The 23,127-nt window shown below is 37.4% G+C and overlaps 1 protein-coding gene across 12 annotated transcripts in view; it reads left to right on the top strand.

The window, feature by feature from the left end:
• The window catches only part of LOC144662773 (hemicentin-1-like), a 59,732-nt gene that overhangs the window by 19,829 nt on the left and 16,776 nt on the right, over positions 1–23,127 (top strand). For 6 of the 12 annotated variants that reach the window (XM_078523674.1, XM_078523676.1, XM_078523675.1 and 3 more), the window contains exons 5-22: positions 377–631; positions 1,332–1,589; positions 3,641–3,907; positions 4,392–4,646; positions 8,606–8,860; positions 9,304–9,561; positions 10,368–10,634; positions 11,329–11,583; positions 13,369–13,617; positions 13,837–14,094; positions 14,604–14,870; positions 15,628–15,882; positions 16,473–16,721; positions 16,992–17,249; positions 17,624–17,890; positions 20,093–20,347; positions 20,623–20,877; positions 22,408–22,662. In XM_078523674.1, coding sequence (XP_078379800.1) covers positions 377–631; positions 1,332–1,589; positions 3,641–3,907; positions 4,392–4,646; positions 8,606–8,860; positions 9,304–9,561; positions 10,368–10,634; positions 11,329–11,583; positions 13,369–13,617; positions 13,837–14,094; positions 14,604–14,870; positions 15,628–15,882; positions 16,473–16,721; positions 16,992–17,249; positions 17,624–17,890; positions 20,093–20,347; positions 20,623–20,877; positions 22,408–22,662 — 4,638 coding nt within the window. The remainder of the gene's footprint in view (positions 1–376; positions 632–1,331; positions 1,590–3,640; positions 3,908–4,391; positions 4,647–8,605; positions 8,861–9,303; positions 9,562–10,367; positions 10,635–11,328; positions 11,584–13,368; positions 13,618–13,836; positions 14,095–14,603; positions 14,871–15,627; positions 15,883–16,472; positions 16,722–16,991; positions 17,250–17,623; positions 17,891–20,092; positions 20,348–20,622; positions 20,878–22,407; positions 22,663–23,127) is intronic. The other 6 variants (XM_078523680.1, XM_078523678.1, XM_078523679.1 and 3 more) reach the window with 6 other exon arrangements.

The following is a 23,127-nucleotide window of genomic DNA, read 5'->3' on the forward strand; positions in this document are numbered from 1 at the left end:
AAAAATCTTTTTTTGACACCTAAGGCTGAGTAATATTATTGAGGTCAAAATAATTTTATTTTGTATCACACATATTATGTACATGAATGCTTAAAATAATGTGCAAATTTGAGTGAAAGACTTCTACCCTTGGCCAACCCACGGTATCCTGTCTTGTGCATTAAAAATTTGAACTGAAAGCAATTAGTAAGTTTTGTGTTGTTGTAATTTAGCTTGCAATTAACTTACCAGAAAAAAAAAAAATCAGTCTGAAAATAACATGCTTTTTTCAAAAAACTCCAGTTGCTTATTAATTCCTACATGATCACCCTTAGCTTTGGGAATACCAGTAACATTTTTTTTTCAGTTACCAGGTTAATGCTAATCTTTTTTCCAGTTAAGCCCAGTGTATCAGTCCAGCTGTGTCCAAGTTCATTTACTGAAGGAAGTAATGTAACACTTCATTGTAATGCTACTGGTAATCCTCCTCCAACCATCACATGGATACAGCGAAAGACTGGAGACATTCTTGCTAGCAGTGAACAGCTTTTTCTTGCAGCCGTTAATCGCAGTCAAGCTGGTCCTTATCAGTGCCATGCATCAAATGGCATTGGTAGCAATTCCTCAAGAATATGCAATTTGGATGTGTTGTGTAAGTAAGATACACTGTATATGCATTACAATGTATGGGTAAAGCACACATAGATTATTTACTTGTCTATAGATGTGCATTGTACAGTTATTTTTTTGCTTGTGCAGGAAGTGTCGCATGAAAATACTAATAAAAGTTTTAAAAACTGATTTTCATGTTTAGTTTAAATTATGTGTAGCTAGTTCTATAACAAATCAATATTTTTTTGGTGGTAAAATATTTACAGTACTGAAAAACCGAATTGTTGTCCACCTTTTGCAACCTTTCACACCTATGGTGTACTGTACTATCCCTGCTGTTCATGAATTACTGAGCTATTAATCATCTGAACATTGTAACAATTCAACACTGCAGATGACAGTCCATTATTGGAAAATTCCCATGGCTGGACAAGTGTACATATCTGAAACATGAGAAAACATTTTTACTGATACAAATATTATTTCAGGATAAAATACACACTTAAATGTTATATTACCATAAGGAAAATAAACATCAACATATTAATGTGATGTCCGACCACATTTTTTTTTTGCTTCACCAAAGTAGCAACTTAGTAAGACCTACATGCAATATCCTTTTAAGAAGAAAAATTACAATCGTGACATTTTCAAACTACTTCTGGACTTGCCGTAAATGTTATCTTACATCTTTTCTGACTGTTACAGAGACTTATTAGAGTTTGTTGTTGTTGTTGCAGACCAGCCAACTGGAACAAGTATGACAACTATGCCAACCAATACCACTTTGTTACATGATAGTAACATGTTGCTAAACTGTAGTACAGATGCCAACCCTGAAGCTCATGTGTACCACTTCTACTTTAATGATGCCCTTACTGGTAACAGCAGTTCTGGGATGTTGAATGTCACTGTTGATGAAGATGGGGTGTACACTTGTGTTCCTATAAACACAGTTGGCACAGGACACAATGCTACTGTCAGCATCACTGCTGTTGGTGAGTTAATCAACTTCCTCATGTTTGGAATGAATGTAAAAACAGGCCAAAATATCAACAAACAAATTCTCCTAACTGGTCCCATACCTCTCTTTTGATATGGTTGGGAGAAGTTACACTTGGAGGTAATTGTCTTATATCAACACTTTAAACCCTGAATATCAACAAGCAAATTCTCCTAGCTGATCACCGCAAAACTCTTATGGTAAGGCTGGGGAAGTTACCAAGAGGTCACATACTTTATTTTAATGGCCAGCAGATCACAGTTTGCCAGGGTTAGAGGTAATGAGATCTGCTTATCGATATCAGGGCCCAAAGGGGGTGATTATTGCATAGCTATAACAAAACAACAACAACAACAACTAAGTGTGGCTGAAAATGGGGAAGTGGGTGACAAAGTGCTCCACCAAAAATATGTCAGCCCCTTGTACTCCTGGAGTGTCAAGCTAACAAAACCTACAGCCCAGGGAGAGGCACACGCCGGATGAAGAGGAGGGAGTGGGGCCACCTCTCAGGGCCGACAGTGAGCATTCCTGGGTAGAGAAGAGGGAGTTGGGCCTCATCTCTGATTGGAGGGAGTTGGGCCTCCACTAACCTAAATCCAGGGAGTACAGAATAAAGGGAGTTTGGCCTCCAAAAATATCGAGTCTATGGGAGCATAAGTGTGACAAGAGGAGCACTTTATCCCCATTCCCAACTTTATTGAAATGGTCACAAATAAAGAAAATGAAATCCTATGCTACAATCAGAAAAATATACAATGTACATTTTAAATCTAGCAAAAATGGACTGGCCTGATACAATGTTCATCTAGATGCCATGCTGCTAGCTACAATTATTACAAGTGATATTTAACTGTTTATTATTACATTGTTAAGATTGTAGTGATCTGGAAAAAATTATGGGATAGTTTCTAGCTAGCTTATACATCCAATTAATTCTGATAAAGGTTTGAGAATTCCTCTGTCCAGTGACTGCTGGCAGCACTTAAAAATAACTCTTTAGGAAACTATAGGGTGGGATGGGAGGGAACAAAATAAACCACTTACTGCTTGAAAACAGTACTGACTTCAGTGTTGCTTGTGGTGAAACTGAAAAGACAATATGAGCATTGAACATGCTCTTTACAAACGGCCCGATGCTATTGGTCGATGATGGGTTTCCCGGGGTACTCACGTGAAAAGATCACATGAGGTAGATCACTGGACAAAGTTCAAAGCTCAAACAAGAGTTATTGATTAACTGAAATTTATTTCCGGTGGTCAATAAATTGTGATTTAATTAAAACACTGCACATATATTAATTGATTTCATGATGTTTTGTTTTGGAATGTATAATACTTCAAGCAATAAACCAAATTTTTAAAACTCAAGTCTTGCTATCATTGTCATCGTCATCATCATTGCTCTTCATGCCAGTAGTATTTAGTTTGGGTTTTTTTTTTTTTTTTTTTTTTTTTTGCTTTGGTGCATGAGGCTAAAATATTCTGCTTCCATTCTATCCTGTCTCTGGCTACTGCTCTTTTGCACTGTTCTAGTTGTTTCATCCTGCCTGCCTTCTCTCTACTTCCACTGTCTTCCTCCGATGGTCTTCTGCTGCACTTTTACCTTCTGGTCTCCACCCAAATACCACCACGCAGTCACTGGATCTCATTTTCACACGCAGTATATGTCCTATATGGCTATTCTAATGCCATCCTCTTATCATATCACTAATCGTGTTGATGTGTGTCATTTCCATGATTCTTTCAGTACTTACTTGTACAGGCCATATGATCCTTAAATAATTCCTTCTCAAACATTCAAATTGGTATATCAATAATAAAACTACGGCATTACACACCTGTACAGAAAATTAATAACCCAGTGACGAGTCTAGCGTCTGCATGGTGAAAATGATGTAGTTGGACCAAGACTGAGAGTCTTGGCCTGAGGTCCTAAAAAGTTAGATTATTTACATGCACAAAAGACCAAGACATCAAAGTCAAATTATTACAGTTACTAATGTAAGCTTTGCCTAATTAATGGTGATTGTTGTTCTCCCTTTTCAGATACCCCATCTGTAGACATTGATACTACTATGACCTCTGTCATAGAAGGCAACAACATCACATTTTCATGCAATGCATCTGGTAAACCTGAACCTGTCATTACATGGGCAAAAGTTGGTGAAGCCAAAGTATTGTCTCAAAGTTCTTCATTCACAGTTGTGAATGTGAGCAGACCTGAAACACCTAATAACATGATCCAGTATCAGTGTACAGCCAGTAATGGAGTAGGAACATCTGCAACAGCTACAGTCAATGTCGCTGTTCACTGTAAGTCAAGTGTTTAGCCAGGATCTAAAAAAACTAAGGTGTCAATGTATTTTTTACAGTTTTGAGTGCAGCCTTAATGATTGTTAAAAAAAGTTGGCATGCATAGGATGCCTGGATGCATGCCATGGATGTGGCTAATAAATTACCATCCGTGAAGTATGACTTGAGCTGATTTAATACAGTCATGTGAATGTTTTGTGGTTTATTTCTATCTCTGGTTTCAGATTATGATAATGAATTTGAGACAATGAAATATTATAATCAAACAAACTGGTTTGAAACATTTTCAACCAAAAATAAATTTAAACCGCAACATATGCCATGTACATCTATAAAAGTAATTTTTTCTTGAGTTATATCAACATCTTCGAGAAGGTGTCAAAGCTTATCCCAACTTTATTGTCTTGATGTACAAGTAATTTTCCCAGATGTTATCTGTCACTGTCATATTGCTAACAAATGAATTTCTGCACCTGTTTTGTAGTTCCTCCTGAGATTGTCTCAGCCCCATCAGCTTCTCAAGTTACAGAAGGCAGTGGAGCCATCTTGTTTTGTAATGCCACTGGTAATCCACAGCCCAACATTACATGGACCAAGCAAGGAAACAACAGTGAACTGTCTTCATCAGAGAATCTTAACCTGACAAACCTGATGAGAGAAGATGATGGATCAGTCTACAAATGTACAGCGACAAATTATATTGGGTCAGCAGAAGCAACTGCGAAGGTTACTGTTTGGTGTGAGTACATGTTACAGCTTTACACTTAAATTATTATTGCAGCAAACTGCTGTAAAGTAGTAAACATATTGATTTTCCTTGAAAGTTTGCAGTGCAGTTTGTTCGTTTATTTGTGAACTGATTTAATTGCATTTTGTCTTCATGGAACACTGAACATAATACTTTATACATGATATGTATAATACTTTGCCTTGTTTTAAATCTTCAAAATAATTATTAAAAGCAGAGATACAGTCCTTTTAGCCCCCGCTGATTTTGTGAAGCAAGAACTGTTAAGAGTAAACACATGATCTTGTGAAGTGGATGGACTCCTATCTATGAAGAGATAACTTTCAGCTTTAGGCCCACTCTACTTGCACACACAGAAGGCTCTAGAGGCCACCACTGCACCAACACAGTAAAGAATAGAAGATCGGGTGCCTCACATCGTTTGCTGCAGAATCAAGTGATGACTGGTCGTCTTTACTTACTCACTGGCAGGACTATGCTGAAGCAATCAAAATAACCCACAAGCCGAGGACAAAATAATGCAACTGCTTCATTGTTGCAATGAGCAACTACACAAATTAAAGCCTTATACACAATACTGGTGTTACCAACATGACTGCATGTAGACAAGGTGATGGTAGCAACAAAAACACTGTTTTAAGAGAGGGAAATAAATTTTTTCCATTCCTTTGAAAAAAATTTTTTTTGGCCATTCTATACAAATTCCTCATCAGATGCCCTGCCAGTGACACATTCGCTACAAGAATATCTGTGCAACCTTCTTTACACACAGCCTCACAGACAGTGAAATCCAAGAGGATTGTTTAGTTATTAGTGCCAAGACATGACTCTGTCTGAATCAGGTTTCACTTAATTGATGCAAAAGAATCTGGTAAAGCTGGCAAGCAAAAGAAGCTGGTATTGGCCAACACCCTGTGTTCTTATTGTGGCAACATGACCATGGCAATAACAGTCCTATTAAATGATTAAGACCACAAAGAGAAACAGCCCTGCCTATGGTGCAGTAAGGCCAAACTAGAAAACCTGCTACCTGCACCCTTCAATTGACAATAAGGGGCAAGGGAAGGTTGCAGCTCTTTGATACCTTCTTCAGCATGACCAGTCTTACAATGTAGCCAAGGTTGAGGCAGCAGCATCATCTGTCTAAATCAATGCCTCAACCATCTCACCGATCCACTTCCCTGGCAAACAGATACGAATGTCTGCCTTGACCAGGATTTGTACTGGGTGTTCTCAAGCCTGAAAGACGGCCGTGAGTGAGTACAGGCATGCATGTGCTCCTGGTTTTGACTCATCATCTAGTACCATTTGCCTTTGCTGTGAAATACCACATGCTGCTGTTTTGTCAGCTCTGCAAGCCTGGAACATCTTTGGGATGGGCTACTGATCTCAACCAGCTTTTCTAGAGTCCAATTCAGTGAGAGGAAGTGGGCTTGTTGAACAGTTCCATACCAACTTGTCTGGCCACAGATTGGTCAAAGTCTGGCATAGTGCACTTGGCTGAACCCTTTTGCTGCTGTGTTGGCTTGAAAGTAACACTAATCTGAAGTTGCTTCACCTATGCTGCCTACACTGTAATATTACTCTAGTTAAGAAAGACAACCTTGCCATAGCCAATGCCTTTGACAAAGCCAGGTTCTTTTTTTCTGGGTTGCAGTGACCTGATCATCACTGTAGACCTTATCCTTACTCAAGGCACTTGGCCCCTTATGAAGATCTTTAATGCCAGGCTTTATAGGAAGGAAGGGGTTTTTTTTTGGGAAAAAATTTCCACAGCATGTGCCAGTTTTGTTGTTGTTGTTTATTTTTACTGCAAGGGAAGAATTACCTTTTGTTTCGTTACGATCCTTAAACTGGCCCATCATTGAACACATGCAGAGGGTTTTAAGGGCCTGATCAATGGCGTACCACATGTTGTTGTGATGTTTGTATCCAAGATCCCAGATTTGTGTGCAGTGGATGGTGGTCCAGAGTTTAATGCAGCAGCAACATGGTCAATTCGTGGAGTGGAAAGCATACCACTGACTGTCATGCATAGCATCCTCACATTCCAACTGCAGAGCACTCTAGAATCACAGCCCTGACTTTAACATGACCCAGCCCAGTGTGTTTTTGGCAGACCAATAAGAACCTCACACCTATCCTGCTTGGCTACTTCAAACCCCACCCCACTCTAGCCACCAGAGAGGATGTAAAATAGGAAAGACACAAAAACAAAGCCATGGATCCAGCACAGTAAGAGACTCCCATGGCTATGGTAGTTGGTTACCATGTGCAGATCTAGACCAGATCTAGATCCAGACCATTCCACACCCCACCAATAGCACAAAACAGAACACAAAACAGGGGTGTTCATCAAGGTCAACCAATTTTTGACTAAGGCAGGATGACCCGACGCAACAGCAGGTTTTTGAGTACCGGTTACGGGTTTTCTTAAATTCAAGTACAGCCAACCTGGCACACCATCGCCAATGACCTCCAACACATCACCAAACCTCTGCCCAAGCCCAACATCCCAGTCAACCACGTTGCTGCCAAAACCTGCTTGTATGTCAGTTTCCCAGTTATCATCTGATCAGCTGTGGAACTGCAGCTCCCTCTTCCGTACCAGCATCAGTGGAGGCAGGTTGGATTGCACCAGACCTAGTAACACCTTCTCATCTCCTACATGCATATGACCAGTTCATGTAAAATGTGTTCTTGTCTAAGGAGACTCTAGCAGCTTACCATGAGTCTCCTGTACATGTGTATTTCTAATGTATTTCAAATGTGCCCTCTGCCATAGCTCGCATAGCTTCGCTCTGCTAATCGCTCTGCCATTGTTGTAATTCCCTAGCCGCGCATAATTAGGTCGTTACTTAGGAAACCGCTTAGTTCAGCGTCTTTTTCATTTCTCGTTCGCTCTCGGTTAATAAAGTGTTCTTCGTGTCGTCTCAACTTACTGGCGCTCCTCAAATAAATTGTTTAAAAAAAAAAAAAAGGTCAGCTTAGAGCCAAAGTGGCGCATACTTTAGCATTAAGCAGCTAGGAGTATTTCTACTCCCCCCTGGATGGGATGCTAGTCCATCGCAGGGAACCCCCCAGCATTATTTCGCCGGTACCCATTTATACACCTGGGTGGAGAGAGGCACTATGAGAGTTAAGTGTCTTGCCCAAGAACACAACACAGTGACCCCGGCCAGGACCGAACCCGGAACGCTCGCTCCGGAGTCCGGCGCGCTAACCATTAGGCCACCGCGCCTCCCACAAAATAAATTGTTAGGGTATGAGAATTTTATGGATTGCCGCCAATTTAAATATTTTGTCCCAAGGATTCCCAAGACATTATTTTTTCAAAAAAAAAAACTGTGGGAGGGTTTTTTTTTTAGACATCCATGTACGTACAGTGTAACAGTTTGAAATAGTTTTCAGGTTTTTCTCATGACGCATAACAGCAAATTTTTGACATGCAAATTTAGAAGAGAAACGCAAAGCAACCAATATAAAGTGATTTACTTCTTGTGATTGATAATTCTATACAACAGGGATAAATAAAACTTGAATTCCAGCTTGCCTGTCGGACAAGCAGCTCTCCAATTTTGCCTGCCCAGTAGAGCAGTTGCATGCTTGCCCATCGAGCAGATGAGAGTAAAAAGTAACTTGCCCAGCAAGAAAATCTTCCTGTCCTGGATGACCAGACAGCACCTTTGTAAGCTCTGTATACAGTGATTTAATATGTGAGGGAAGCAGTTGCAAAAAGGAAAGCTTAGACTTGAATATGATTCGAACCCATAACCTTAACAATTTAACTGCAGTGCCCTACCAACTGAGCTATCAAGCTAACATGCAGCTGGTCTGTGGTATACCTGCAAAAGATGAATGTACACTCACTTCTACATTCATGGAATATCTGAACATAATGTTTGATTTGGCTTTGGCTATGTACTTAAATATTGATTTATTTCTTCCAGTTGAACCCAGCATAACATCACAACAGTGTTCAAGTCCAGTTACTGAAGGTGATAATGCCACACTCCATTGCAATGCAACTGGTAATCCTCTACCAAATATTGCTTGGATCAAAACAAGTACAAAAAGAACAGTGTCATACACTGAGATACTGTTTATCGAAGATATCAAACGGAATGAATCAGGCAGTTATGAGTGCCTTGCATGGAATGGTATTGGAAACAACAGCACCAACTCCTGCACAATTGATGTACATTGTAAGTAATATTATACATGCAAAGCAGAACCATTACGTACATGTTAATTAACTTCTGTGTCGTAATCAAATCTTTTTGCCATGGACCTTCTTAGCATTTTTACTGACTAGTCATGTCTGTTTTGTAGCTCCTGGCTCAGGTTTCAGAAGTGACAAGTTAAAGAGGGTTCCACTTAGCTTTCTCTTCTCCTTTAACCTCCATGTATATGTACTGAGGGGTATCTTGCTTGTCCTTAAATTTTCATTAAATTCTGCATAATCCATTCTTTATTATCTACACTTCAATATTCTTGGAGAGGGACAAATATAGGAACCTCCAGCAATTTATAACAAAAAACTGTACAGCCTGGGGAGAGGTACAAGTATTGACAAAAGAGCATTTACAGCAATACCATGTCATATTAACATTCATTCTTATTTTTTTTTTTAATGTCATCGTTTTAGATTTACCAACTGCTTTAGCTCTCTCCACCACTCCAGCCAACACTACAGTGTTACGTGGTGCCACTCTGGAACTTTACTGTAGGACAGACGCTAACCCTGCTGCTCACATGTATAACTTCTACTTAAATGACAACCTTATTGGTAACAGCAGCTCAGGTGTGTTGAATGTCACTGTTGATGAAGATGGGGTGTACACTTGTGTTCCTATAAACACAGTTGGCACAGGACACAATGCTACTGTCAGCATCACTACTGTTGGTGAGTTCATTGTAGGCAGATTACAGTTTGTTGTAAAATCATAATGCTTTTAAGATAATATTCATTTGTTAGATAATTTGACAATGAAAAGATGTACATGTAACCTTGTATGTACAGTGGCATTTGGCTGTTGTGTGTGTCTGATTCAAGGATGTTGTGGTTGACATGGGTGATAGATACACTTCAAAAGCTCTTAAATCATTAATTATTTTGTTGCACTGTGCATTTAATCTGACTAGATAAAAACAGCTAAACTAAGAAACTTAGTTACCTCTTTATAAAAAATTGACTACTGTAAATGACTTCAACTTACGTAATTGCAACTTACAGACCATATACAGATCTTAGCTCATTTTCTAAATTACTTTAGTGAGGCAATCCTCCAAGTTAAGACCATTTTTGTCACCATGGTGACTAAAATTGAGAAGAAATATTGAAAGTGTGAGCTAATTTAGCCACTAAAATTTTTCACTGGCAACCAAACTTGAGCAGTTGGTGGCCAAATGGCCACTATGGAAAAAAATAAACTTGGGGGGTTGTGAGACCAGAGGGAAAAAGGAAAGCAAAAAAACAATTATAAAAGATCCTTAGCAAGAAAAAAAACAGTAAAGCAAGGGTGCAAATTTGGTCCTTAATCTATTCTGTAGTGCATTTATGCACAATTCCAAATTTTTGAAGAGTAACGTTCTTTTGCTTTTAATGCATTAAGCTAGTATTTTCTTGGTGTTTCTCAATTAAAGCCTTTTTTCAATTGCCGTATTGTGTTCCCAAAACTGACATGTAGTGTATGAAATTTTGTTCTTTAGTGGCTCCGTCAGTTGAAGTGTCTAACACTGCACTGATTGTGCTTGAAGCTAATAACATATCATTGACATGTAATGCATCTGGTAAACCTCAACCCAGCATAACGTGGACTAAGGTTGGCAGTTTAGATGTGCTTTCTAATACATCTTCACTCACCATTGTGAATGTGAGCAGACCTGGTACACCTGATAACATGATCCAGTATCAGTGTACAGCCAGTAATGGAGTGGAGACACCTGCTGCAGCCACAGTCAATGTCACTGTTCAGTGTAAGTAGAAAGGCTTCCGATAAAGGGGCTTCATGACTAAGCTGCTGAAGGTGCATTTTGTTAATTTTATTGAGTTTTATTTCAGTCAATATTTATGAACAAATACTTTTATGTTGATATTATTTCTTTAGTTGGTCCTTGTTCAAAGGCCTTCTATTTTAAAGCCACAGTGAAGTGGATTAAACACTACTCGCCATTATTCCATGCAAAAACCCATAAAAATTTTCTCAAGTTAGCCTGAACAGGTTCTTATATAAATGGCAATTAGTACAAATTTGAGCTATTAAGTTTAGGTTCTTAAGAGGTTCTTATTTTTTGAAAAAAAAAAACACATTCTTGTTGATAGATAGTTTTTAGTGGTATTCATCCTTTTCGTTTTACTTATATGTTTGGGGATTGTATCAATAATATTAATTATTTCATGATTTTCAACATTGGCATTAATGTTGCAACTGGAGTGATAAGGCTCCTAGGTCTTTCCAAAGTGTCAACATACTTTTATCTCCCTAAAGGTACACATTTTTAATCAATTTTAGAAACTAAGACCCAATTTCCAAATTTTAGGCTAAATAGGTTCCCATAAAATGGGTGTCTAACTGGAAAATTTTAGCCTCGCAGGTCCTTAAAAATTAGGTTCTTACACACAGGTTTTTACTGAAGTGCTTAGTAATTTATGTGTGCATCTGTTTTGCAGTTCCCCCTCAGATAGACTCAGCTCAATCAGCTTCTCAAGTTATAGAAGGCAGTGGAGCCATGTTGTTCTGTAATGCCACTGGTAATCCACAGCCCAACATTACATGGACCAAGCAAGGAAACAACAGTGAACTGTCAACATCAGAGAATCTTAACCTGACAAACCTGATGAGAGAAGATGATGGATCAGTGTACAAATGTACAGCGACAAATTACATTGGGTCAGCAGAAACTACTACCACAGTCACTGTCTTTTGTAAGTCATTAATAAAAAAAGCTTGCAAAAGAGTGGATCATCCTGGCCCCTGGGGAATTGAATGTCTGTGTTTTTGCAAATCAAAGATTGTGCACGCAATCGTAATACTGTATGTGCAGTTTTTGGATGTATTTCTGTTTGGAGACGACATCAACAGTCTCGGAACAATTATTTTTCACTTAAATAAGCATTTTTAATGTATAACGATGTTTAACAACAGAGAATGATCCCAAAACAGCACTCATTACAATTTTGGACACGACCTGAATTTGCATAAAACCGCAGACATGTCTAGTCTCCGGTGAATGAATTAACGGTCAACTGATCGCAGGTTATACAACGAGCAAAGGAATGTGCTCACGTGCGATTACCTTTTTATTTGACAGCTGTAACCCACGTGATGCAAAACACACGTTTTTGTGGCCAACGGCAACTGTTTCGCGCGGCTCCGAAAAAACAGTCTACCTACTTCGGTAGTACAGTAGAACCCTCGAACTCTGAAGGGAAACGTAAAACAGTTCGAGTTACCGGGGTTTCGAGTTATCGGGGTCGATTGCATATCTAATTTGCCAAGTTGATAATTGATAGTTAACTGATTTTTCAGCACTTCAGTATACGGTACAGTGCAAATTGAACTTAACTTGTCAGAAACTCTAACAAGACCATACATTATTCTTATGATAAGAGTGGAAAATGGTTGTAAAATACGTGATCTGTTCGTTGCTTTAATCAATGGGCAACCGTGCCAAGTTGCAAGAACCAGAATTCGAGTTATCGGGGTAAATTTGACCCAAATTTTGTTCAAGGGAAACAAAATTTAGTTCGAGTTAGCGGGGTTTTCGAGTTATCTGAGTTCGAGTTAACCGAGTAAAAATGACTGAAAAGTGGGAGTCAAATCCAAGGGAAATGGCAGTTAGTTCGAGTTAGCGGGGTCGTTCGAGTTATCCGAGTTTGAGTTACCGGGGTTCTACTGTATATGAATTCTTCTATGAAAAACTGATCTTCTCTTTACACCTTTATGTGCGTACCTTGACGCTGTTAACTGTTAAATAAAGTGACATTGTTAGCGGGGTGGGGTCTTAGGAAAAAACCCTTCCATGTAGCGGGTATGCATAATTTCTGGAACTACACATTGCACTATTGCTATGCTATATTTTTTTTAAAAACTACCAAATATGTATTGCAACATTAATAAAAAAAACCTTACCATCCATTTTTTCATATAAGGCTCTTAAAGCTTCAGTTATTCTTGTTACCAAGAAAACTTAAAAACGATTTTAAAAGAGTGGCGTTTCAAAAGGGTTTCTAAAGAGTCCGCAAAGCGTTTTCAACAGGTTTCCAAAGGGTTTCAAAGTGTTTCCAAAGGATTTCCAAAGGGTATCCAAAGGTTTTCAAAAGGGTTTCAAAGTGTTTCCAAACGGTTTCCAAAGGGTTTCAAACCTCCGAAAACGGGTTTCCAAAAGGTTTTTAATTGACCTCCCCCCCCCCTCCCAAAAAAAAAAAACACTTTTATCGATAAGCCCTGTTTTCCCATGGAATGTCACATATACTTGAAATGTATGACCCAATCAGAAACCAAGAATTGTAATAGGCTTGTTTCGAATAAGGCTCTACTGATCTTAAACAAAGTAGTGAAGTCGAGGTTGAGGGGAATAAAACAAATTAAATATCAAATTACTCCCCTGAACCTTGACTCCTTTGTTTGTGATAAGAAGAGCATAATTCAAAACTAGCCTATTACCAAAGTTAGAATTTATTAAAAAAATAAAATGTCTCTACCTGTAGTCCCACCAAAATCTGCAATACATGATTGCCCTAATCAAGTTCCTGAAGATGACAATGTGACATTGTACTGTAATGCAACTGGCAATCCTCCACCCAAAGTAGCCTGGATAAGGTCTGGAGAGGTTCTGGTGAATGATGGCATTCATGTTATACCAGCTATCAATAGAAGTCAGGCAGGAACATATGAGTGCATGGCATGGAATGGAATTGGCAACAATTTTACTACCAACTGCACTGTTGATGTTCAGTGTAAGTAAATTTCAATTTATCGCAGATGTTTCATGTGTAAAAATATCTATGTGCAACCTGGACATACCTAGCCAGGACCTACGTTCAAACAGAACCTTTGGTTTTCATCAGTGCAAAATAATGATCATTAGCGTTGTTGATAGATAGACAGTCAGACAGACTGAATGAATGATTGATTGATTGATTGATTGATTGATTGACTGATTGATTCTCCAACAGATCCCCCGACTTCAACCATGTTCACTACACTTCCCAGTAACACGACAGTGCTGCGTGGTGCTGATGCGTCCTTAAAGTGTACAACCGTTGCTAACCCTGCTGCTCATATTTATCACTTCTACTTAAACAACAACCTTATTGGTAACAGCAGCTCTGGTGTGTTGAACGTCACTGTGAAGGCAGATGGAGTGTACACTTGTGTTCCTATAAACACAGTTGGCACAGGAGACAATGCTACTGTCAGTGTTACTGCTGTTGGTAAGTAAAATACTGTAGCACAGTCAAACAGAGATCATTTCTGATTCATGTTGTGTCATTATTTTAGCCAGCTACTTGTATGTTGGCACAAACAATAATTATAAAGGCTTTTAGCAATAGGTGTACAGTAAGTCAGCTTCTTTGCTTATCAGAGCTGTAAGAATGAAATAGAGATACAGTCAACTCTCTGTAAAACGGCCATAGTTGGAACTGGCTCCAACTGTTTGTTTTAGAGAGGTGTCCATCTTATAGGGAGTTTAGTTACAGTTAAATGACTGGAAAACGGCAGGAACGGGACCAACACCAGGTGTCCGTCTTATTAAGGGTGTCGTTGAGAGAGAGTTGACTGTAATTTACCATCAAACACAATAGAAATATACTAATCCTTTATTATATCAGAGCTGTTTGTGTGTTTCTTGGTTACAAGACAGTGTCTTGTTTAAATATGCATTTTTCCCTTCCATTAGTCAGCTGTATTTAAACTTGTAAAAAATGCTATTTACTTTCAGTTGGCCCATTTGCTGATATTATTCCTCAAGTTGTTACAGTCACTGAAGGTGGAAATATCACCTTAACCTGCAATGTTAGTGGTGTTCCTTCTCCAACAATTCTCTGGACTCAGATTGGCAGCTCAAAAGTTTTGTCTCAGAATTCAACACTTACTGTTATGAATGTTAGCAAACCTGGAACACCTGATAACATGATTCAGTACCAGTGTTCAGCCAGTAATGGAGTGGAGAAACATGCTACAGCTACAGTTAATGTCACTGTTCACTGTAAGTAAAAGGGGTTCAAATGAAGGGACTTCATGACTGGGCCATCAAAGACGCATTTTTACTTTCATTTTAGCCTGTAGCACTGACATTATGTTAGCAGGGATCAGGGCTTGAAAATAACTTAGATTCCAGCGTACCCTTTGGACCTAAAACCCATAAATATTGCTGGGCCAGACCGTCATGTGTGCTTGCCTGGGTTACGTTTGTTAAAAAACAAAAGAAATCATGATTTTAGTTGGCAGACAGATTGCTTGGGTCCTTGCCCATCTGGCAAGTGAGAATGAAAAGTTACTCACCCAGCTAGAAAACTTACTTGTCCTTGACAGCCAAATGAGCCGTATTTGTGAGTCCTGGGGCTGTTGCTAATCAAGGCAATATGCATGCATATGTTGCATACATTATATCAATCCCTGAAGAAATTAAAGATAATAATATTACCAAAATTTAAACGGGTGTGTTTTTGCACTGGCTAGGACTTTCGATTCATTTCCTTGCCTTCATTACTTTCTTGCAAACACAACGATGTACGTTATATTATTTTCAATCTTCGCTCTTTTTTTCTTCTCTTAAAATATTTATTTTAGAACAAATATTTTTTTAACACAGCCACATCAGTTCTATGGTTTTTTTGTTGACACTATTTTTTTAGTTTGTCCTTGTGTAGAGGCCTTCTATTTAAAGCCAAAAAAAGAAGTGGATCACCATCAATTCATGCAAGGAATTTGCTTAGTAATTTATGTGTGCATTTGTTTAACAGTTCCCCCTCAGATAGACTCAGTCCCATCAGCTTCTCAAGTTATAGAAGGAAGTGGAGTCATCTTGTTCTGTAATGCCACTGGAAATCCACAGCCCAACATAACATGGACCAAGCAAGGAAACAACAGTGAACTGTCTTCATCAGAGACTCTTAACCTGACAAACCTGATGAGAGAAGATGATGGATCAGTGTACAAATGTACAGTGACAAATTACATTGGGTCAGCAGAAACTACTACCACAGTCACTGTCTTTTGTAAGTCATTAATAAAAAAAAGCTTGCAAAATAGTGGAGTCAGTTTTACCTGAGTTTTTTCTGTAATTTTTTTTTCTCTTTATGTCCTTGTGTGTATACCTTGATGCTGTTATAACTCTGTTAAAAAGGGAACATGATAAAACAACATGCCATCAGGGCGTGGCAAGAAAATTAATGTAAAACCTACATGTGTAGTTTCTCCCATTCGTTACCATCTCTTTGTAGCTTTGTACATTTGGATACCAATAGTGTTAAATTACAATATTTCATTAGCATGCATTGGATACAAGGTGCTTAATATTCAACTGTACATGTAGCCCTATAAATTATTGGTGGGATGATCCCAAACCCAACAAGTGTGAAAGGAGCAACTGCTTTAGTAAGCTGTTCACAAACTCACCTCAGTATTACATGTATGTCACTACTAAGGTGCTAGAACGTTTTGAATACATTCCAAAATTCATCTCTTTAAGCTCCAATTAACAATTATTCACTGTTACTTGAAAATTGTCACACAGTCAGAAAGCAAGAAATGTAATAACCAAGGTCGAGAATTTAATAATTATAATTAAACATTATTTTATCTACAGTTCCACCAAGGTCTGTAATACACGATTGCCCTAATCAAGTTCTTGAAGGTGACAATGTGACATTGTACTGTAATGCAACTGGCAATCCTCCACCCAAAGTAGCCTGGATAAGGTCTGGACAGGTTCTGGTGAAAAACAATGCTAATATGATACCATCTATCAATCGAAGTCAGGCAGGAACTTATGAGTGCATTGCATGGAATGGAATTGGCAACAATTTTACTACCAACTGCACTGTTGATGTTCAATGTAAGTAAATTTCAATTTATTTCAGGGTCTTTGTCAGATTTTTCAAGTGTGAAAATCATGTGCAACCTGGCCATTCCTAGGAGGTGCCAAGGTCAAATGAAAACCTTTGATTTTTGCTATTGTTTGTGGGCATAAGTTTTTTTAACTGTTTGATAAATTGATTGATAGTTTGATTGATTGTCTGCTTGACTAACTGACTGACTGACTGACTGACTGACTGACTGATTACTTTATTAATATTAATCAATTGATTGATTGAATATCCAACAGATCCCCCAGCCTCAACTATGATAACTACACTTCCCAGTAACACAACAGTGCTGATTAATGCTGCTGTGTCCTTAATGTGTGCAACAGTTGCCAACCCTGCTGCTCATATTTATCACTTCTACTTAAACAACAACCTTATTGGTAACAGCAGCTCAGGTGTGTTGAACATCACTGTGAAGGCAGATGGAGTGTACACGTGTGTTCCTATAAACATGGTCGGCACAGGAGACAATGCAACCGTCAGTGTTACTGCAGTTGGTAAGCATAATACACATCCTGTCTTTTGTTTTTTGTTTTTATAAGATGCATAGTCACTAGTCATGTTTTGATGTTAGCTTGTTAAAGGCAAGGCAGTCAACTGATCAATGAACTTTTGTTATACATCCATTATTTATATTGGCACATTATGAATCAACAATAAAGCATAACAATAAATCTCTATGTGTTTAAGCAATAGGAGCTCAAGACTTCTATAAAGGCCATCCAACGCAATAGACTCACTGATCTGTTATTTTTTTTAGTGCTGTGTATGCATTTCTTAGAAGGGAATATTTGTATTTGTATATTATTTTACATCCGCATTACTTTTGTTCTCTACCCATCCATACGAATTGAGTGATATTTATTTTCAGTTGCCCCATTTGCTGAGATTATTCCTCAAGTTGTTACAGTCATTGAAGGTGGAAACTTCACTTTAACCTGCAATGTCAGTGGTGTTCCTTCTCCATCTATTCTGTGGACTCAGATTGGCAGCTCAAAAGTTTTGTCTCAAAATTCAACACTCACTGTTATGAATGTAAGCAAACCTGGAACACCTGATAACATGATCCAGTACCAGTGTTCAGCCAGTAATGGAGTGGAAAAACGTGCCTCAGTTACCATTAATATCACTGTTCACTGTAAGTATTTAAAAAATCTTATAATAGGATTTAAGGTGGATGTGCGAAGAAAGGATACAGATAAATGCTGCATGAAATTGCTGATAATGAAAACATTCATTAACTAAGATCGTATAGAAGAATTGCAGGTCAAGTATGTAATAAACAAATTTGAATTATTGGTTCTTGGGCAGGAAAGACAGGCAATTCCTATGCCTCAATAGCAAGCTGTCTTTTTCTGCTACCTGTGAAAAGAGTATTCTTTCACATACAGTGTCTGCATTTGCGCTGGTATGTGCAAAAGCAGTGAAATGCCATGAGATCATCAGATTCCTTTTTGTGCTTTTTTTTTTTGCAACTGCTTGATTTAAGGACGTTCACGCTAATTGTTTATGCCCATCCCTACTGCGCACGTAATTCATGTTGCAACGTCATGCCACGCCATACTTTGAGCGCGTGCGCTGAGTAAAATTTCTAAGAACATATAGGGTGAGTTGCTGTTCCGCTCGCTTCGCTTGCAATTTGCTCTCTTAAATGGTCGGTGACCCCTACTTTTTTCTTACTGGACTCAACCCTCCAAGTTAAGACCATTTTAGTCGCCATGGCGACTAAAATTTTGGAGCTGGCGACTAAATTGGAACCAAAGTCGCCAGCCTGGCGACTAAAATTGAGAAGAAGGATTGAAAGTGTAAGCTTAATTTAGCGACTAAAATTTTTCACTGGCGACCAAACCTGAGCAGTCGGTGGCCAAATGGCCACAAAGGAAAATAATAAACTTGGAGGGTTGACTGGACTCCTTTTGTTTATTGATATCTACGTTTTGTGAGAAAATAAAAAAAATCTATCGAGTGGAAGTTTGATTTTTTTTGTCACTTTTATGGTTTGAATTCCACTTTTTAAACTTTCCTTTCTGCGGTACGACAGTTTCAAATTCGTTTTTCCAGGGTTACATTTTACAAAAAAGATGGCAAAACTAAGACCCATTTTCGCAACAGATGCACTTTTACAAAACGTGATTAAGATTGTTAGCCTCCGTTTACTCATCTTCGATATTTTTAACAATAAACCCTGCAAACCATGCTCAATTACCATGCGCCAATTTTTCAAAATTAGGGTAGTTTTCCAGACGCTTTTTCTCTGAAACGAAGTCGGTGACCCCAACTTTTTTTTGCATTTCTGACACAAATAACTCATTATCTGACCGCAGCAAAAAAAATTAAAAAAATCTATCGAGTAGAAAATTTTTGCGCGAACGTCCTTAAGCTTTTTACTGTAGCAATATTTAAAAAAAAATGACAAAGGGAAAAGGGAAGGTTGGCAAAGCCCATGTGTAAAATAATGTACCACATCACCTGGAATGTGATTTAGTAATTTTGGAAGTATTAAATATTGTTTACCTTGAAGTTGATTCAGAAGGTGGTTAAAGTTTATTCCTTGGAAGTTATTGCAAGGTTGCATCATTGGCAAAGACATAATTTCTGATGATAATGCCAGATTCAGTAATGTGGTGGGCCCTTCTCACGTTAGATTTGGAGACGCCAAGTAAAGCCCAATGCAGTGTGCTACAGTTAACTTAATGTTGTGTTTTTTAAGTTGTTTCAAGAACTTTATGTAAACTTACCATTTTACCTTGAGATTGTTTCAGCAACCTGCTATATTGTCCCCAGAAGTTGTTTCAGATACTTAATTATGTGAAATTACTCTTTTTCTTTAAGTCGTTCCAGAAACTTTTTATGAACTTGATTTTACCCCATTGTTTCTCAGCAACTTTGTGTTAACCTAGTATTTTAAATTGAAGTTGGTTCAGAAACATTGCACAAACTTACTTTTTATTGTGCAGCTGTTTAGAAAACTGTAAAATGTTTACCTTAAAGTTCTTTCAAAAATTGGACGCAAACATACTACATAGTTGGAGTTAACTTTGTGTAAACTTTGTTTTGGCCTTAAGGACTTACAACATGTTTACAACCATGTTATGTAAAATTGATATTTTGTCTTGAAGTCATTCCAGAAAGTTTTTCAAAGACTTGCTGTGTTAACTTGATGTTGTTCAACAACTTTGTATAAATCTATTTGTTTGAATTGAAGTTTTTCCAGAAACTTTGTAGATCTTTACAGTTTCAATGTGAATTTGTTGAAAACACTTGGTATGAACTTTACATTTTCCTTTAACGTTTTTTAAAGACTTTGTACAAACTAAAACAAAATTTTGTCCTTTTAAAGTTGTTCCAGAAATTTTGCAAGCACCTTCCAGTACATCTCTCCTTGAAGGTAACAATGCCACACTTCTCTGCCGTGTGACTGGTAGCCCATTGCCAAACATAACTTGGATAAAGACAGGAGACAACAGAACTTTGTCAACTTCTGAGACACTACACTTGGAGAATCTAACCAGAGTAGATGATAAAACAGAGTACAGATGTATAGCCAAGAACTCCATAGGATCTGCTGAAGCTTTAGCTGTAGTAACTGTCCAATGTAAGAACATGCTTTAGTCTCATCTTTGAATTAGTAATTATTATTATTTACAAACAACAAGCAACATTTTTAAATTTGCTAGACATGTTTCTACATTATTATGTCAGCTTTAGTTGCACAGTTGTTTATTTGAATTCTCACCGTATTATTATTTACCGGTATCTTGCTAATGTCTCACTAACGAAAAATTGGCAAGTGCCTTACTTGCAGTTTCGACTTTATTTGGTGTTGATATTGTTTGTTTATTATCAACCAGAAAATTTATTTACTTTCAGATCCGTCTTTGTTCGAGTCTTCTCCAGTTCATCAAGTTGTCCTTGAAGGCAGCAACCTCACTCTTCACTGTAATGCAACTGGTAATCCAACACCAAACATTACCTGGACAAAAGATGGCAGTTCAACAGTGTTGCATCAAGGAGAGACGTTCAGAATTGCTAACATACAAAGACAGGCTGCTGGAGATTACAAATGTACAGCTTGGAATGGAGTTGGGGAACAAAAGAATGCTACTGTTACAATAACTGTACACTGTGAGTTCATACTTAATACAAGATTTATCTTGCAGCTATTGTTATGTACTTTAATTGAAGAAAAACCCACCATTTGAGTATTTTTTTTCTTATACACATGTATGTTTTTCGTAGAACAATAGCATGACTGCCCAAAATAATATCTTATATGCTCTGCTGTTTGCACCAGACAGCCTTAACAACAACTTTTTTGTTGTACTGACAAGTTATTTATTATACATGTAATTAACAAATATATTATTTTTAATAAGTAAATCTTAAGCTTTGCCTAAGTCCTCATTCCTTTATCCTTCAGAGTAATGATCGAATTGCATACCAAGATTACTCTCAAATTAAACATACTAAACCTGGCTGACATATTCACATCTATGATCTTTTAGAAGTACACTTACTATAATTATAAAATGTAATATTCAATATACAGCGCTGTAGGTAGTTTTTTAATCATAATAACATGCATTTACCTCTTATTCGAACCTTTTTTTATATATAAATCTCACCCCTCTGTTAGAAAATAGCTTGTGTAGTTGTTGGTGTTCATTGCTCAAATCAAGTTCAAGTATTAGGATATTTTTAAAGATAAATATAATTTTATACATTTGTACATGTACATTTTACTATATCAATTTAGTTGAATGAGATTTAACTAATTAAACTAACTTAAACTAGTTTAAATTAAGTTTAAGCTGGTGTATATGGTATTCAAACCAGAGTATTACAAGCTTAAGCTATTGTCACTATACGGGATACTTAAAATGTAGGTTTTGGTACTGTAGGTCTTATTGTTAGCGCAGGCTTAAATTCTAAAAAGTGTTTTAATATTCAGAAAGCAATTAGAATCTGGTTGAATTGCACATCATTTGAAAAAAGTTAACAAGAAATTGATAATAAGTGGAAAACATTGAAAACTACAGTGTATTTCCATGCAAACAGCACCAATTCTTTATGGTAGTATTTTAATGTCAGTGGAATATGTTGTGTTTTTATGTGTTGTATATCTTGTATAATCATGGAAAGTTAACACGTACAGTAGGTTTTAATATTATAATCTGTATACTAATTACTGATCCTAGAGATTTAACCTAAACGTTCAGTAACAATTTCTGTGATTGGATGATTGAATGGCTCCATCATCAACCGACCCCTACAGCAAGATGGATTTAGCTACAAGTTCCAGCTCTGGTAGATTGTTTATTGAGCAACATTATTTCGTTTATTTTTGGTTATTTTAGTCAGAGATAATTAATAACTAAAACAATTATTAATGAGCGTTTTTATCAAAGGTCATGGTAATTGGAGTTTAGAGAAAAGAATTTGCATTCTATGGTGTGCATCTGGTACAAGTCAAGAGCTGCTTGCTTAGAGCTGTGTAATGTAACCACTAACATGTTGCCTGGTGAAGTAAGTTTTTTATTCTTTTTAATAATTAAAAGTTAATTATTACTTAGCAATTTTGTATTTGTGTTTGATCTGTACACCTGAAGAAAAAAAAGGAAACATTTGGTTTTCTTGCACATTTTTTTCTTTCAGATAACAGTGTAATTAATTGGACACCATCAGGTGGAGTTGTCCTTGAGGGTAGCAACCTTACCCTTCACTGTAATGCAACTGGTAATCCAACACCAAACATTACCTGGACAAAAGATGGCAGTTCAACAGTGTTGCATCAAGGAGAGACATACAGCATTGGTAACATACAAAGACAGGCTGCTGGAGATTACAAATGTACAGCTTGGAATGGAGTTGGTGAACGAAAGAATGCTACAGCCACAGTCACTGTACACTGTAAGTTGGCTCAGTAGGAAAATTTTCTCAACACTTTCACCTACAAATTTGAATTTGCAACCCATTGTTTAAACTATGGACTAGGAAAGATAGTCGGATTATCATAACACCAGAGGCATGAACTGATTACATGTAGTCACCTCATGATGATTGAAATTAACAAGCATAAAGTTTTATCTGAATTAGTAGCAAATCAATATTAGTTTTAGATATAATAGAAGAGCGGTATTGAAAAGTTACTGATACATAGTTACATTACATACTTGCTTTACGCCTAACATCAACAGATAAAAATAAAAATGTTCTAAAGCTTCCACTTTAACCTTTGCAAAAGAACAGACATCTCAAAGACTAAATTAACTGCTTAATTGTTATCTTGTATGGTGCTGTTTAAATGTAGATACATATATGTTATATATAATAATGGTTTATTAAATTCTACAATTTCTGCATAAATTCAACAAT

The sequence above is a fragment of the Oculina patagonica genome, chromosome 8, assembly GCF_052425735.1.
Source record: "Oculina patagonica isolate OP01 chromosome 8, crgOcupat, whole genome shotgun sequence".
NCBI classification, from domain to species: domain Eukaryota; kingdom Metazoa; phylum Cnidaria; class Anthozoa; order Scleractinia; family Oculinidae; genus Oculina; species Oculina patagonica.